Below are 14259 nucleotides of genomic sequence, written 5' to 3'. Positions count from 1 at the left end.
TAATAGCTGAATGTGCTGGTATGTTACATCCTATGAAACAGCTGTTTAGACAGTAAAATCAAGCAAGATTTGACAGGCAATTGTAGAAGTAGGTAGCTAAAGATTTTCATAGTTAGTTGAGACATCTTATTTTCCATATGGCAACAGTTTTTTTTTTTTTTTTAATGTAGCCCCTCTTGCCTGGAAAATCCCACGGATGGAGGAGCCTGGAAGGCTTTAGTCCATGGGGTCGCTGAGGGTTGTTGGACACGACTGAGAGACTTCATTTTCACTTTTCACTTTCATGCATTGGAGAAGGAAATGGCAACCCACTCCGTGGATTGGGTTCTCCGTGGATTCTCTTGCCTGGAGAATCCCAGGGATGGGGGAGCCTGGGTGGGGTCTCACAGAGTCAGACACAACTGAAGTGACTTAGCAGCAGCAGCGTACTAGAATGAATGTTCTAAAGTTCTATAGCATGCACAGAATGTAACATTTTGTCTTCTAAAGAGAACCTTAGAAAACATTTTCAATTTTGGAGTAAGCAATTGGGAGAATGACTTTTCATTATTTCCCCCTTTCCTGTGCTGATCATTGTTTTGGTATGATGAATTGCTTTGAAATACTTCCAAATGCTCTTGAGTAATAAAGGTGATTCTTGGTTAAAGTCGATGTTGATATTAGGATCTAGTTCTACTACAGTTTGGAAAGAGAAAATTAAGGCTTAGAAACAGTTGGCAAATTCAGATATTACAGTTTTTTTCTTCTTTTTGAAGATATGAAGATATATATATATACACATACATATATTTATTTTGGTGTAAGGAAATATTAGGAGTCTTCTAGAGATTATGTGTTTGAAGGATGAAGATAAGAGGAAGTAAACTAGTCAGATGCTTTCAGCTGAGGGGTGGTCTAGGTGAAATTTGCCTGGGGGAAGAGTACTCCAGGATATAGCAACACCAAGGACTTTGACCTTCAGGAACTTTTATGTGAAGCTCCCTTTTGAAATGATCCCTCTAAAAAATTTGGCTTAACCACTCAAATTGAGTTCAATCGATTTTTCTTTCATTCATTTCAAATTTATAGGAAAGAATCTGCAGTGGTTTTTGACTGGCTGGACTTTTGTTTTCAAAATGTCTACTTTTTTATATTTTAAAGCTCACATTTATTTTACTTATCTTTCATGTTTAAATGGACAATAGCAAATGGCTGGGTAGCAGGGACTGATATAAAGTCAGTTTACACTCTGAGTAGCTGAGCTGAAAGTCTTTCCTCCCTGAATTGCTCCTACAGAAATCTCTTCTGTCCGCCAAAGCATATCTATTGTGTTGTCCTTTGATAAACTCCTTAGATATTTAGTTTTTTTGTTAGAAGAAAGTGACCCTATATTCAAAATTACCTTCTCAGGAGATAACCAAGCTAAATTACTCAAAGCAGTAACCACTAGAAGCAGTTCAGGGGAATACAGGTAGAATAATAGTATCATCTCAGTTCTAAAAGAATTCTTAGTCTCTATGAGGAGATTCTTGGCCCCATGTGAGAGGTGTATATTATTACTTTTTCATAAAGCAAATATCAATTTCCTATCAAAGTAGCTACTCTTTAAGTTATCATTGAGAGGAGAACCACAATCTGATGGTTTTCTGAATTATGTATTCCAAAGGAGGTAGAACTTCTTTATAGCAGGACCGCAATGGGCAATAAGACATGGTACAGTGTTTAAGATTACTGGGCTGAGAGTCAGTTCAAGTTCTCACTTTGAAACTTAGAAGCTGGGTGATCCTGAACAAGTCACTTAGCTACTATGACCCTCAGTTTATAATATTTAAATGAGACTAATACTTCCTTCTACCTACTTCACAAGGTTGTGGTGAGGATAAGATGAGATAATAGATATGAAAGTGCTTTGAAAATGGTAAAGTACCATACAAATGGAGGTTGCTGTTCTTAGGAACACAGCTAATCTCCTTGATACATGGTTTTTAAAATACATGGCACCATTTACTTTTCATTTTAGGGGAAGACTCAATTTAAACTGAGAAAGCCATCTTTAAACCACACCAAAGTGCTCTCTGGCTAGAGAGGCTGCAAAGAAGCATTTCTCTGAACTGTCAATGCCCTTTACATGATGAAGGCAAACCAGGGCATGTTTCCTTGCCTCTCATCTGTCAGTATGAACTAGTCTATTGCAGAGAGAGAAAATGAAGGAATAGGAAAAGGAGAAGGCTATGTTTACCTCTGATAGTGCTTGTGAATACTGGTACATTTCTGAAGATTAATTCATATCCAGATATTATCTTTTAAGAGTAAAAGAAGCATACTGCACTGGGCTAGCATTATGGTATTTGATTACTGGCTAGGTAGGAGGGCCCAAGGCAAATGTATGAAATACAACTAGTTCTTTAACAGTAGCTTACTGTATCAAGGACCAAGTAAAGTCTGTAGTGAAGACCAAGGCTGATACTTTCCCTGCTGAATTGGATGCAGGAGATTTTCTTTATGGTCAAGGTAGTAGTTCAGTATGTGAAGAGAATGCCAAACAGGCAATGGAAACCTGGGCAATAGATAAGAGATCCTGTGATGTGGAAAGTAGCCAAAGAGACACAAGGATGATGAAGCATTTTGTATTTTGGGAAAATTTGTGAGAAAACTTCACTTCTGCTTATACTTTTGTATCCCTGAGTTGAAGATTTTGATATGCATTATATAATTATTGATTCTTAAAGTTATTAGATATGGGAATTGATTAAGCAAGCTGAGGGGAGAATGGAAAGTCCATACCTCTGTAATTTTCTACACTAGTACAGATGAAAGTACTAATTAATAATTTATATATTCTCAGCTATTTAGGTTCTTACTGCCTTGTCTTTCTCCTTTTTTCTCCAGTTTTTAATAACCTAGATTCTAGTCACTTGCTTTACCTCTCTGCTTGAGGTTCTGCTTGAGGTGAGATATTCCTGTTATACAGGCTCTTGTTCAACTCCTAAAGTAATAACTAGTAGCTCTGCCCACAACTTTTTTTGCTATACCAGTTCATTCTGGAAAGCCCTCATCATGTAAGGTTATTTCTTAATAATTGTAGTTGTGGGAAATACATATATTCTGGGGTTCTTTGGCATGAAATTAAAAAAATATATATTTTACTATACTGCTGCCAGATCCTGTAAACATATATGAACTGAAAATTTGCCTTCAATTCTTTTGGGAATAGATGCAATATAACTGATATCTTCAAGCAGAAGAAAGGTGAAAGGATTTTTTAAAAAATATTTCATTATAATTATTGGAATAATGTTTTGAAAGGTAAAGTACTTTCAACATCTGTTTCATTTGATCTTGACAAAGAGCCAGTGAAGCAGGTAGCAGAGCCAGTATGAGAACTCAGTTATCCTAAAAGCCAACCCAGAGTTTGTCAAAGTTCAAATAAGTTCCTTAATAGGGAGAAACTGGAAAAATAAGTTCATGTCTCACTTATTTCTTCCTTTTCATTTGGTCTTTTGTGAAGATGAGTTAATGAATCTTTCCAAAAGGAATAGGGCTTCCCTGGTGGCTCAGATGTTAAAGCATCTGCCTGGAATGTGGGGGACCCAGGTTCGATCCCTGGGTTGGGAAGATCCCCTGGAGAAGGAAATGGCAACCCACTCCAGTACTCTTGCCTGGAGAATCTCATGGAGGGAAGAGCCTGGTAGGCTACAGTCCATAGGGTCACAAAGAGTCGGACACAACTGAGCGACTTTCCTTTCCTTTCCTTTTCCTTTCCTATAGGAATAGGAATCCAATAGGAATTAAATCTCCTTTGAACAGGGAATTAGAAAGTATTTTCTGGGAATGAAGGAGTACTTTGTCAGCCTTTGTCTCAGGAAACTAGGGACTTAGAATTAGTTTCAACATTTTTCAAACCTAAAATTGGTAAGAAGTAGATTTTTAAAACTTGATTAGATAAATACATTGTAAAGAATCAGTAAGAGTAAAGAGATTAGGTTCCTGGAGGCCCAACAAGGTTCTCATATGTAATAGTAAATTGTTTAACTGACATCTAAATAATAGTCTCCTAAATCTCAGAATATTTAACATGGGAGACTCATTTACTGTTTCTTCCTTTCTGATTAATTCAGTACTAACTACTAAAAAATGTTAAAAAAAAAAAAAAGTAATTTGAACAAGGTGACAGATTGGAGCAGGTGTATTTATTCTGGGGGTGGGGACCAGAAGGGGAGACCCTTTGGGATTATTTAACTTACTCTCCAGTATTTGATGAAATAGCTGAAGACCGTTGTAGCAATGTACAGGCAATAGAGAACAGAATAAGCTAAGAACTGAAGGAAGAATTTATAGTTGGAAAATCCAATGCAGTTATTAACCCTAAAAAAGGGAAAAAAAAAAAAAAGAAAAACATTTGAAATCAGGATCCATTGATTTAGAACACACTGAGAGACAGTGAAATATGTTACCCCTGCTGCTTCATTTTCTGCTGTACAGAAAACAGAAATTGAAGTCCCTTAATAGGAACAGATTGGAAAAATAAGTTCATGTCTCACTTGTTTTTCCTTTTATTTATAGACACAGAAACACCTGACCTATATAATAGGTTCCTGACACACCCAAGCAAACCTGGATCTTGGATTCTGAAAACCTACTAGAATCTCAGCAACTATACTTACTATAGTATGGTATATTCTCTTTATCGTGGTTTCATACTGGTTCTCGGGGTCAGACATACAAAATTTGGAAAAGAATTGCTTAAATTAACAATCTAGAGTATTTCAAACATCAAAATGCTAAAAACAGAACTGAACTGTGTAATGTCAAAGAGAACTATCTGTGCTCTCTTTCATTATTATAGCTAATGGACAAGACACCATTAATTCTGTGACACCAGGAATTCATTGTCACACCATTGGTCGTATATTTATTCTTCCTTTAAAATGTTATGCCTTCCCTGTTACCTACACAAATACAAAGTTCAAAGAATTATGGTAGCAGAAACAGGCATTTTACAACTATGCTTAGGAAAGTAGGCATATTGAGTAACTTTGACCCTATTAGATGAGAGAAATGAATGAAAAGGACATACCATGGGCAATGATGGTCCATTTTTAAAACACACCTACAAAAGGAACAAAATACAGTGTGATAAATTTCAGAATTGAATTCAAGGTGTCCAGCAGTACTTTTACATGGTACCAGTACACTCATTTCTAGATTTCCACTATAGCTTCTCCAAAACTATTGTGTCCTCAGTTGTTCCTAGGATAAGCCAATCACTAAACTTTAGGATCTTGTTGGCAGCAAGTTACATGCCTAAAATTCAAACTTTAAAAGCCATTGGGAACTATAGGATATTGACACAGAGAATAGGTGCAAGATATCTCCCCTCACTTTACTTACTTAGTTGAATAAAAGTAAAAAATAAAACATGACTACAGCCTGTGCTTGAATCAAGGTTAAGAGAAACATGGATGAAACAAGCACTTAAGAAGGACATGAAGATTATATTTATTAGCATAAAACTGGGATTTTACAAAGCTGGAGGAATTTGAGTAATAAAATTAAGTAGCATTGACTTAGAACCCCACAAGATAAAATTATTATCCATGCCCACATGTGCTTCCCTGATGGCTCAGTTGGTAAAGAATCCGCCTGTAATGCAGGAGACCCCGGTTCAATTTCTGGGTTGGGAAGATCTGCTGGAGAAGGGATAGGCTACCCACTCCAATATTCTTGGCTTCCCTTGTGGCTCAGCTGGTAAAGAATCTGCCTGCAATGCGGGAGACCTGAGTTCGATCCCTGGGTTGGGAAGATCCCCTGGAGAAGGGAAAGGCTACCCACTCCAGTATTCTGCCCTGGAAAATTCCATGGATTGTACAGTCCATGGGGTCACAAAGAGTCGAACATGACTCAGGAACTTTCACATATTGATATAAGTAAATGATTGAATAAATAAATGAGGGAGAAGAGACAAATCTCCCATGTAGAGGAATTCCACATAATTTTTGTAGATATTGTGCCTTCAGGGTGGGGTGGGGGGAGGATAACATTCCTTTAGTGTTGGCAGCACACCGAAACTTCCTTCTACAGAGTACATTATGGAAGATAGGGTGGAGGAAGAGTAGCTTTACAGTGAAGAAATCCACAAACACTCCTCAGTCAGATGATTAGCACTGCAGTGATAAGTTATGTCTATAGTACTTACCCTTGATATGACTCAATGAATATGACTCTTAACCTCTCTAGTCTTCCTCTCCCAAAAGACATTACCCAAATCTAATCATGAGAAAAATATCAGACAAATCCTGAGAGTATTCTACAAAATATCTGACAATTCTAAAAACTGCCAAGGTTATCAAAAATAAGTAAAGTCTGAGAAACTGTCACAGCTAAGAGAAGCCTATGAAGACATGACAACTAAATGGTAACCTGGAACAGAAGACGGGTGTTAGAGAAAAACTGAGGAAATCTAAATAGTGTATGGACTTTGGTTAAAAATTTTTAAAAAATTAATGTTGGTTCATTAATTTTCACAAATGCACCATATTAACACAAGATAATAATAGGGGAAATGGTGCAGGACATATGAAAACTATGTTTACAATAATTCTATAAAGCTAAAACTGTTCTCAAATAAAATGTTTATTTTTAAAAATGTGGTTTGATTTCTCTTATCTTTAGAATAATTTGAACCATCATCATCTCTATTAGGGTATTTGGCATGTACTCAACATGACTGAAAGGAAATGCTCTTTGGGATCAACATATTAGGATAAGTCACTTGATTGTCAAGGCAATCATCAGTGGCCAAGCTCAGCCCAGGGGAATTATTGCTGTCACTTACATGGCACAGACAGAACAGTGGTGGCAGCGATCTGGCTTTATCAAATGGCACCGGTCACAGAATCTTACAGCTACAGGAAAAATAAGGTAGTTAGCATTGGTTAGGGATCAATAAGACACCAAATATCTTACTAGCCTATCTAGATGACTTGTTATACACTGATTACAGATACCCAAACTCACCTCAGTTCAAGTAAACAAGCAAAAGATCACATAAGACAATTGTGGTATGTATTTTTTCCCTGTTGGATAAATCTTAAAAGCACCTTTTGGAGGATGAGTGTAAGGGGAAAAGTTTTCATATCTGGATATTTGATCATAAAATTCTGTATTATGAAACAAACTATACTGTCAATTACTTGAGTTATTTTGGGGAAATCATTTACCCTCTGTTTAATCCAAATTTCCTATCTGAAAACAGAATTCATCATCTATCTCCTGTCTCCAGAGGTTGGGCTGTATCAGGAGGATAAAACTCCTAAGGTATGGTAAAGAGGGTGGTTCTTAGAATAAGAATTTGAATAATAGAAGAGACATTCTAGAACAATTAGTTCAATTGACCATTCTGCAGATAAAGAAAATAAAGACCTGAGCCATATCAAGTGACTTAAACAAAGTCACATAGTAAGCAAGTGACAGTGGCAGGGCTGTGACTTGTAGAGTTTTCATGACTCTTTAGTTCAGGATTCTCTTCACTTTGTAAATATGATATAAATAATATTTCTCCTTCCCTCTCTACCTTCTTCCTTCTTTTCTTTATTTCCTTAGATAAAAGACAGTTTCCTTTCCTTCTAATTTTCTCTGTGTTCATTGATAGAGTATGCCTATTTAATGTGATTATTAAGTTTAACAAAATTATGAATAATTTGAGCTAATATAAAAATTCCATCTAAAGTGTACCTTAAGCACACATAACTGATTCAACATAATGAACTATTAGTTCAGCAGAGTTTCTGTGTTCATTCTACAAGGGACATGCATGTTTAGGTCCTTCAGCATGTTTTTAAAAATATGGTCAAATGCCACTATCAAGTTTAAGCCACTATCACTTCTAATTTAGAAGACTGCAATAATTCCTAATTATTCACTTTGCTTTCATTCTTGCCCCTTCACAATACATTCTTTACAGAATAGCCAAATGATTTGTCAAAATCTAAATGAGATCTTATCACTCTCTACTAAAAACCTTCAATGGATTTCCAACACTCTTAGCATGGCAAGTCCTCATTTTTTGTCCAAGCTGCGTGGCTTGCAGGATCTTAGTTCCCCAACCAGGGACTGCACCTGGCCCCAGCAATTGAAAGCGCTGAGTCCTAACCACTGGACCACCAGAGAATTTTTACAAGTAATTTTTTCTTATTTGAGTCCCAGATCATATGACATTGCCTCAGAGAAGCCCTCTCTATAACTGTGTATCAAGGATGTGAACAAATGCTTCAACGTTTGAGGGAACAGTGATTAGTGAAGAACCTCAGGATTCATGCCTTGTTTAAAGAGGCACTACCCACTTGGCTCTAGCTAATTTTTGCCATTGGGAAATACAGATCAAATGTTGCCAGTGTCTGAGTTTTCAAAAGAAGTCAGAAATGTGGATTTTCATGAAGAAATATTTGAATTGTTAAAAATTAGTAAAAAATGCAGTTTTAAAAGACATATAAGAGATCAGAAAGAATACATCTCTGAGTCCAATTCATCCCATATAACTCTAGTTTGTAATCTATTCTCTGCCACACCATTCTGCTTACTACTGTTTGGAATTATATAGATAATTTCCTGACTATTTCCTTTTCACCATATTTCAGTATGCATGAAGACTTTTTAAAAACCAGCATGCACTAATCCTCTAACAAAATAAACAATAAATATTTAAATACAGTGGAAGTGAGAAATAGATTTAAGGGCCTAGACCTGATAGACAGAGTGCCTGATGAACTATGGATGAAGGTTCGTTACACTGTACAGGAGACAGGGATCAAGACCATCCCCATGGAAAAGAAATGCAAAAAAGCAAAATGGCTGTCTAGGGAGGCCTTACAAATAGCTGTGAAGAGAAGTGAAAAGCAAGGGAGAAAAGGAAAGATATAAGCATCTGAATGTAGAGTTCCAAAGAATACCAAGAAGAGATAAGAAAGCCTTCCTCAGTGGTCAATGCAAAGAAATAGAGGAAAACAACAGAATGGGAAAGACTAGAGATCTTTTCAAGAAAATTAGAGATGCCAAGGGAACATTTCATGCAAAGATGGGCTTGATAAAGGACACAAATGGTATGGACCTAACAGAAGCAGAAGATATTAAGAAGAGGTGGCAAGAATACACAGAAGAACTGTACAAAAAAGATCTTCATGACCAAGAAAATCATGATGGTATGATCACTCACCTAGAGCCAGACATCCTGGAATGTGAAGTCAAGTGGGCCTTAGAAATCATCACTATGAACAAAGCTAGTGGAGGTGATGGAATTCCAGTTGAACTATTTCAAATCCTGAAAGATGATGCTGTGAAAGTGCTGCACTCAATATGCCAGCAAATTTGGAAAACTCAGCAGTGGCCACAGGACTGGAAAAGGTCAGTTTTCATTCCAATCCCAAAGAAAGGCAACGCCAAAGAATGCTCAAACTACCGCACAATTGCACTCATCTCACACGCTGGTAATGCTCAAAATTCTCCAAGCCAGGCTTTAGCAATACGTGAATCGTGAACTTCCAGATGTTCAAGCTGGTTTTAGAAAAGGCAGAGGAAGCAGAGATCAAATTGCCAACATCCGATGGATCATCGGAAAAGCAAGAGAATTCCAGAAAAATATCTATTTCTGCTTTGACTTTGCCAAAGCCTTTGACTGTGTGAATCACAAAAAACTGTGGAAAATTCTTCAAGAGATGGGAATACCAGACCACCTGACCTGCCTCTCGAGAAACCTATATGCATGTCAGGAAGCAACAGTTAGAACTGGACATGAAACAACAGACTGGTCCCAAATAGGAAAAGGAGTACGTCAAGGTTGTATATTGTCACCCTGCTTATTTAACTTATATGCAGAGTACATCATGAGAGACACTGGGCTGGAAGAAGCATAAGCTGGGTGCTTGTATCAATAACCTCAGATATGCAGATGACACCACCCTTATGGCAGAAAGTGAAGAGGAACTAAAAAGCCTCTTGATGAAAGTGAAAGAGGAGAGTGAAAAAGTTGGCTTAACATATCAATAACCTCAGATATGCAGATGACACCACCCTTATGGCAGAAAGTGAAGAGGAACTAAAAAGCCTCTTGATGAAAGTGAAAGAGGAGAGTGAAAAAGTTGGCTTAAAGCTCAACATTCAGAAAATGAAGATCATGGCATCTGGTCCCATCACTTCATGGGAAATAGATGGGGAAACAGTGGAAACAGTGTCAGACTTTATTTGCTTGGGCTCCAAAGTCACTGCAGATGGTGACTGCAGCCATGAAATTAAAAGATGCTTACTCCTTGGAAGGAAAGTTATGACCAACCTAGAGAGCATGTTCAAAAGCAGAGACATTACTTTGTCAACAAAGGTCCATCTAGTCAAGGCTATGGTTTTTCCAGTGGTCATGTATGCATGTGAGAATTGGACTGTGAAGAAAGCTGAGCGCCAAAGAATTGATGCTTTTGCTTTTCAACTGTGGTGTTGGAGAAGACTCTTGAGCGTCCCTTGGACTGCAAGGAGATCCAACCAGTCCATTCTAAAGCAGATAAGCCCTGGGTATTCTTTGGAAGGAATGATGCTAAAGCTGAAACTCCAGTACTTTGGCCACCTCATGCGAAGGGTTGACTCATTGGAAAAGACTCTGATGCTGGGAGGGATTGGGGGCAGGAGGAGAAGGGGATGACAAAGGAGGAGATGGCTGGATGGCATCACGTGAGTTTGAGTGAACTCCAGGAGTTGGTGAGAGACAGGGAGGCCTAGCGTGCTGCAATTCATGGGGTCGCCAAGAGTCGGACACGACTGAGAGATTGAACTGAACTGAATATCTAGATTATATTGAAACATCCCCAATTGCCATATGGGATCTTAATAAATATTTGTTGAACAAGTAAATGATAAATAGATGAACATAAATGTCTAACAGTATACTTCCCAAACTATGAAACATGATCTTCCTTTTTAGAAACATTAGAATTACTTGCCAAAAAACCCCTTGGTTTTCTTTTCCCTTTTAAGGACCTTTATCCATTTATTTATTCTTGTCATTTAATCATCAATGTAACTTTTTGATACAGGCAGTATTAACCCCATTTAATAGGGGAAGAAACTGGGGACTGAGAAAGGTCAATTGCTGAATGTCACATAGGGAGGAATAAATAAGACTTTTTCATGTTCTCACTAGTTATTTTACATATTTGGAATCTTGAAAAATACTATAGATGATATTTGTAAAGTAGTAATAGCATTACAGACAGAGAGAAAAAAGCCTTAGTTTTCAAATTTTATAAGGTGAATTAATCAGCTAGTATTGTTCCACTCATGCAGAAGAAAACTAACAATAAGACTCCATAGTGAATATCACCAAAGAAAAATGAAGACATATCTCTGCACAAACACTTGTACAAGAATTTTCATAGCAGATTTACTCATAATAGCTGACTACTGGAAACAATCCAAATGAGCATCAACTGGTAAATGATAAACAAATTATGATATTCATACAATGAAATACTACTCAGCAATAAAAGGAATGAAATACACAAGAATGTGAATGAATCTCAAGAATATTATGCCGAATAAAAGAAGCCAGATACAACAGTACATACTGTGATTCCATTTATACAAAATTCTAGAGTAGGTAGAACTAATTAACAGTAGAAAACTCTTAAAATAGTGGTTGTCTTTCGTGGTGGTGGTGGGAATGATTGGGAAGGAGCATGAGAGAACTTTCTGTGGTGTGGTAATGTTTACAGAAGTTTTGGTTACACAGGTGTATACATTTGTCAACACACTGAATCTGTTAATTGTCAAAACACTTAAGATCTGTGCATGTTTTTTGTATGTAAATTTCACCCAAAAAAGAATAATAAAATATTTAGGTGGATCTTGGGTACTTTTCCATGGGGATGGTCTTGATCCCTGTCTCCTGTACAATGTCATGAACCTCTGTCCATAGTTCATCAGGCATTCTATCTATCAGATCTAGTCCCTTAAATCTATTTCTCACTTCCACTGTATAATCATAAGGGATTTGACTTAGGTCATATCTGAATGGTCTAGTGGTTTTCCCTACTTTCTTCAATTTCAGTCTGAATTTGTCAATAAGGAGCTCATGATCTGAGCCACAGTCAGCGACCGGTCTTGTTTTTGCTGACTGTATAGAGCTTCTCCATCTTTGGCTGCAAAGAATATAATCAATATGATTTCAGTGTTGACCATCTGGTGATATCCATGTGTAGAGTCTTCTCTTGTGTTGTTGGAAGAGGGTGTTTGCTATGACCAGTGCGTTCTCTTGGCAAAACTCTATTAGCCCTTGCAGTGCTTCATTCTGTATTCCAAGGCCAAATTTGCCTGTTACTCCAGGTGTTTCTTGACTTCTTACTTTTGCATTCAAGTCCCCTATAATGAAAAGGACATCTTTTTTGGGTGTTAGTTCTAAAAGGTCTTGTAGGTCTTCATAGAACCATTCAACTTCAGCATTACTGGTTGGGGCATAGACTTGAATTACTGTGATATTGAATGGTTTGCCTTGGAAATGAACAGAGATCACTGTCGTTTTTGAGATTGCATCCAAGTACTGTATTTCAGACTCTTTTGTTGACCATGATGGATACTCCATTTCGTCTGAGGGCTTCCTGCCCGCAGTAGTAGATATAATGGTCATCTGAGTTAAATTCACCCATTCCAGTCCATTTTAGTTCACTGATTCCTAGAATGTCGACGTTTACTCTTGTCATCTCCTGTTTGACCACTTCCAATTTGCCTTGATTCATGGACCTGACATTCCAGGTTCCTATGCAATATTGCTCTTTACAGCATCAGACCTTGCTTCTGTCACCAGTCACATCCACAACAGGGTATTGTTTTTGCTTTGGCTCCATCCCTTCATTCTTTCTGGAATTGTTTATCCACTTATCTCCAGTAGCATATTGGGCACCTACTGACCTGGGGAGTTCCTCTTTCAGTATCCTATCATTTTGCCTTTTCATGTTGCTCACGTGGATCTCAAGGCAAGAATACTGTAGGGGTCTGCCATTCCCTTCTCCAGTGGACCACATTCTGTCAGAGACCTCTCCACCATGAAATGCAAAAAAGCAAAATGGCTGTCTCAGGAGGCCTTACAAATAGCTGTGAAAAGAAGAGAAGCAAAAAGCAAAGGAGAAAGGAAAGATCTAAGTATCTGAATGCAGAGTTCCAAAGAATACCAAGAAGAGATAAGAAAGCCTTCCTCAGTGATTAATGCAAAGAAATAGAGGAAAACAACAGAATGGGAAAGACTAGAGATCTCTTCAAGAAAATTAGAGATACCAAGGGAACATTTCATGCAAAGATGGGCTTGATAAAGGACACAAATGGTATGGACCTAACAGAAGCAGAAGATATTAAGAAGAAGTGGCAAGAATACACAGAAGAACTGTACAAAAAAGATCTTTATGACCAAGAAAATCATGATGGTATGATTACTCACCTAGAGCCAGACATCCTGGAATGTGAAGTCAAGTAGGCCTTAGAAAGCATCACGAACAAAGCTAGTGGAGGTGATGGAATTCCAGTTGAACTATTTCAAATCCTGAAAGATGATGCTGTGAAATTGCTGCACTCAATATGCCAGCAAATTTGGAAAACTCAGCAGTGGCCACAGGACTGGAAAAGGTCAGTTTTCATTCCAATCCCAAAGAAAGGCAATGCCAAAGAATGCTCAAACTACCGCACAATTGCACTCATCTCACACGCTAGTAATGCTCAAAATTCTCCAAGCCAGGCTTTAGCAATACGTGAATCGTGAACTTCCAGATGTTCAAGCTGGTTTTAGAAAAGGCAGAGGAAGCAGAGATCAAATTGCCAACATCCGATGGATCATCAGAAAAGCAAGAGAATTCCAGAAAAATATCTATTTCTGCTTTGACTTTGCCAAAGCCTTTGACTGTGTGGATCACAAAAAACTGTGGAAAATTCTTCAAGAGATGGGAATACCAGACCACCTGACCTGCCTCTTGAGAAACCTATATGCATGTCAGGAAGCAACAGTTAGAACTGGACATGAAACAACAGACTGGTCCCAAATAGGAAAAGGAGTACGTCAAGGCTGTATATTGTCACCCTGCTTATTTAACTTATATGCAGAGTACATCATGAGAGACACTGGGCTGGAAGAAGCACAGGCTGGAATCAAGATTGCCAGGAGAAATATCAATAACCTCAGATATGCAGATGACACCACCCTTATGGCAGAAAGTGAAGAGGAACTAAAAAGCCTCTTGATGAAAGTGAAAGAGGAGA

General features: G+C 37.8%; 1 protein-coding gene across 4 annotated transcripts in view; it reads right to left on the bottom strand.

The window, feature by feature from the left end:
• Positions 1 to 14259, bottom strand: part of ZDHHC15 (zinc finger DHHC-type palmitoyltransferase 15) — a 99285-nt gene that overhangs the window by 35291 nt on the left and 49735 nt on the right. For all 4 annotated transcript variants that reach the window (XR_011565409.1, XM_070784971.1, XM_070784973.1 and 1 more), the window contains exons 5-7: positions 6815 to 6884; positions 5057 to 5089; positions 4224 to 4344 (exon numbers count right to left, since the gene is read on the bottom strand). Coding sequence is in view for 3 of the 4 variants with exons in the window: in XM_070784971.1 (XP_070641072.1) it covers positions 4224 to 4344; positions 5057 to 5089; positions 6815 to 6884 (224 nt within the window). In the remaining variant the exon portion in view is untranslated. The remainder of the gene's footprint in view (positions 1 to 4223; positions 4345 to 5056; positions 5090 to 6814; positions 6885 to 14259) is intronic.

The sequence above is a fragment of the Bos indicus genome, chromosome X (genome assembly GCF_029378745.1).
Source record: "Bos indicus isolate NIAB-ARS_2022 breed Sahiwal x Tharparkar chromosome X, NIAB-ARS_B.indTharparkar_mat_pri_1.0, whole genome shotgun sequence".
NCBI classification, from domain to species: Eukaryota; Metazoa; Chordata; class Mammalia; order Artiodactyla; family Bovidae; genus Bos; species Bos indicus.
Note: the sequence above shows the minus strand (reverse complement) of the source record. Positions and strands in the feature narration are given on the sequence as shown.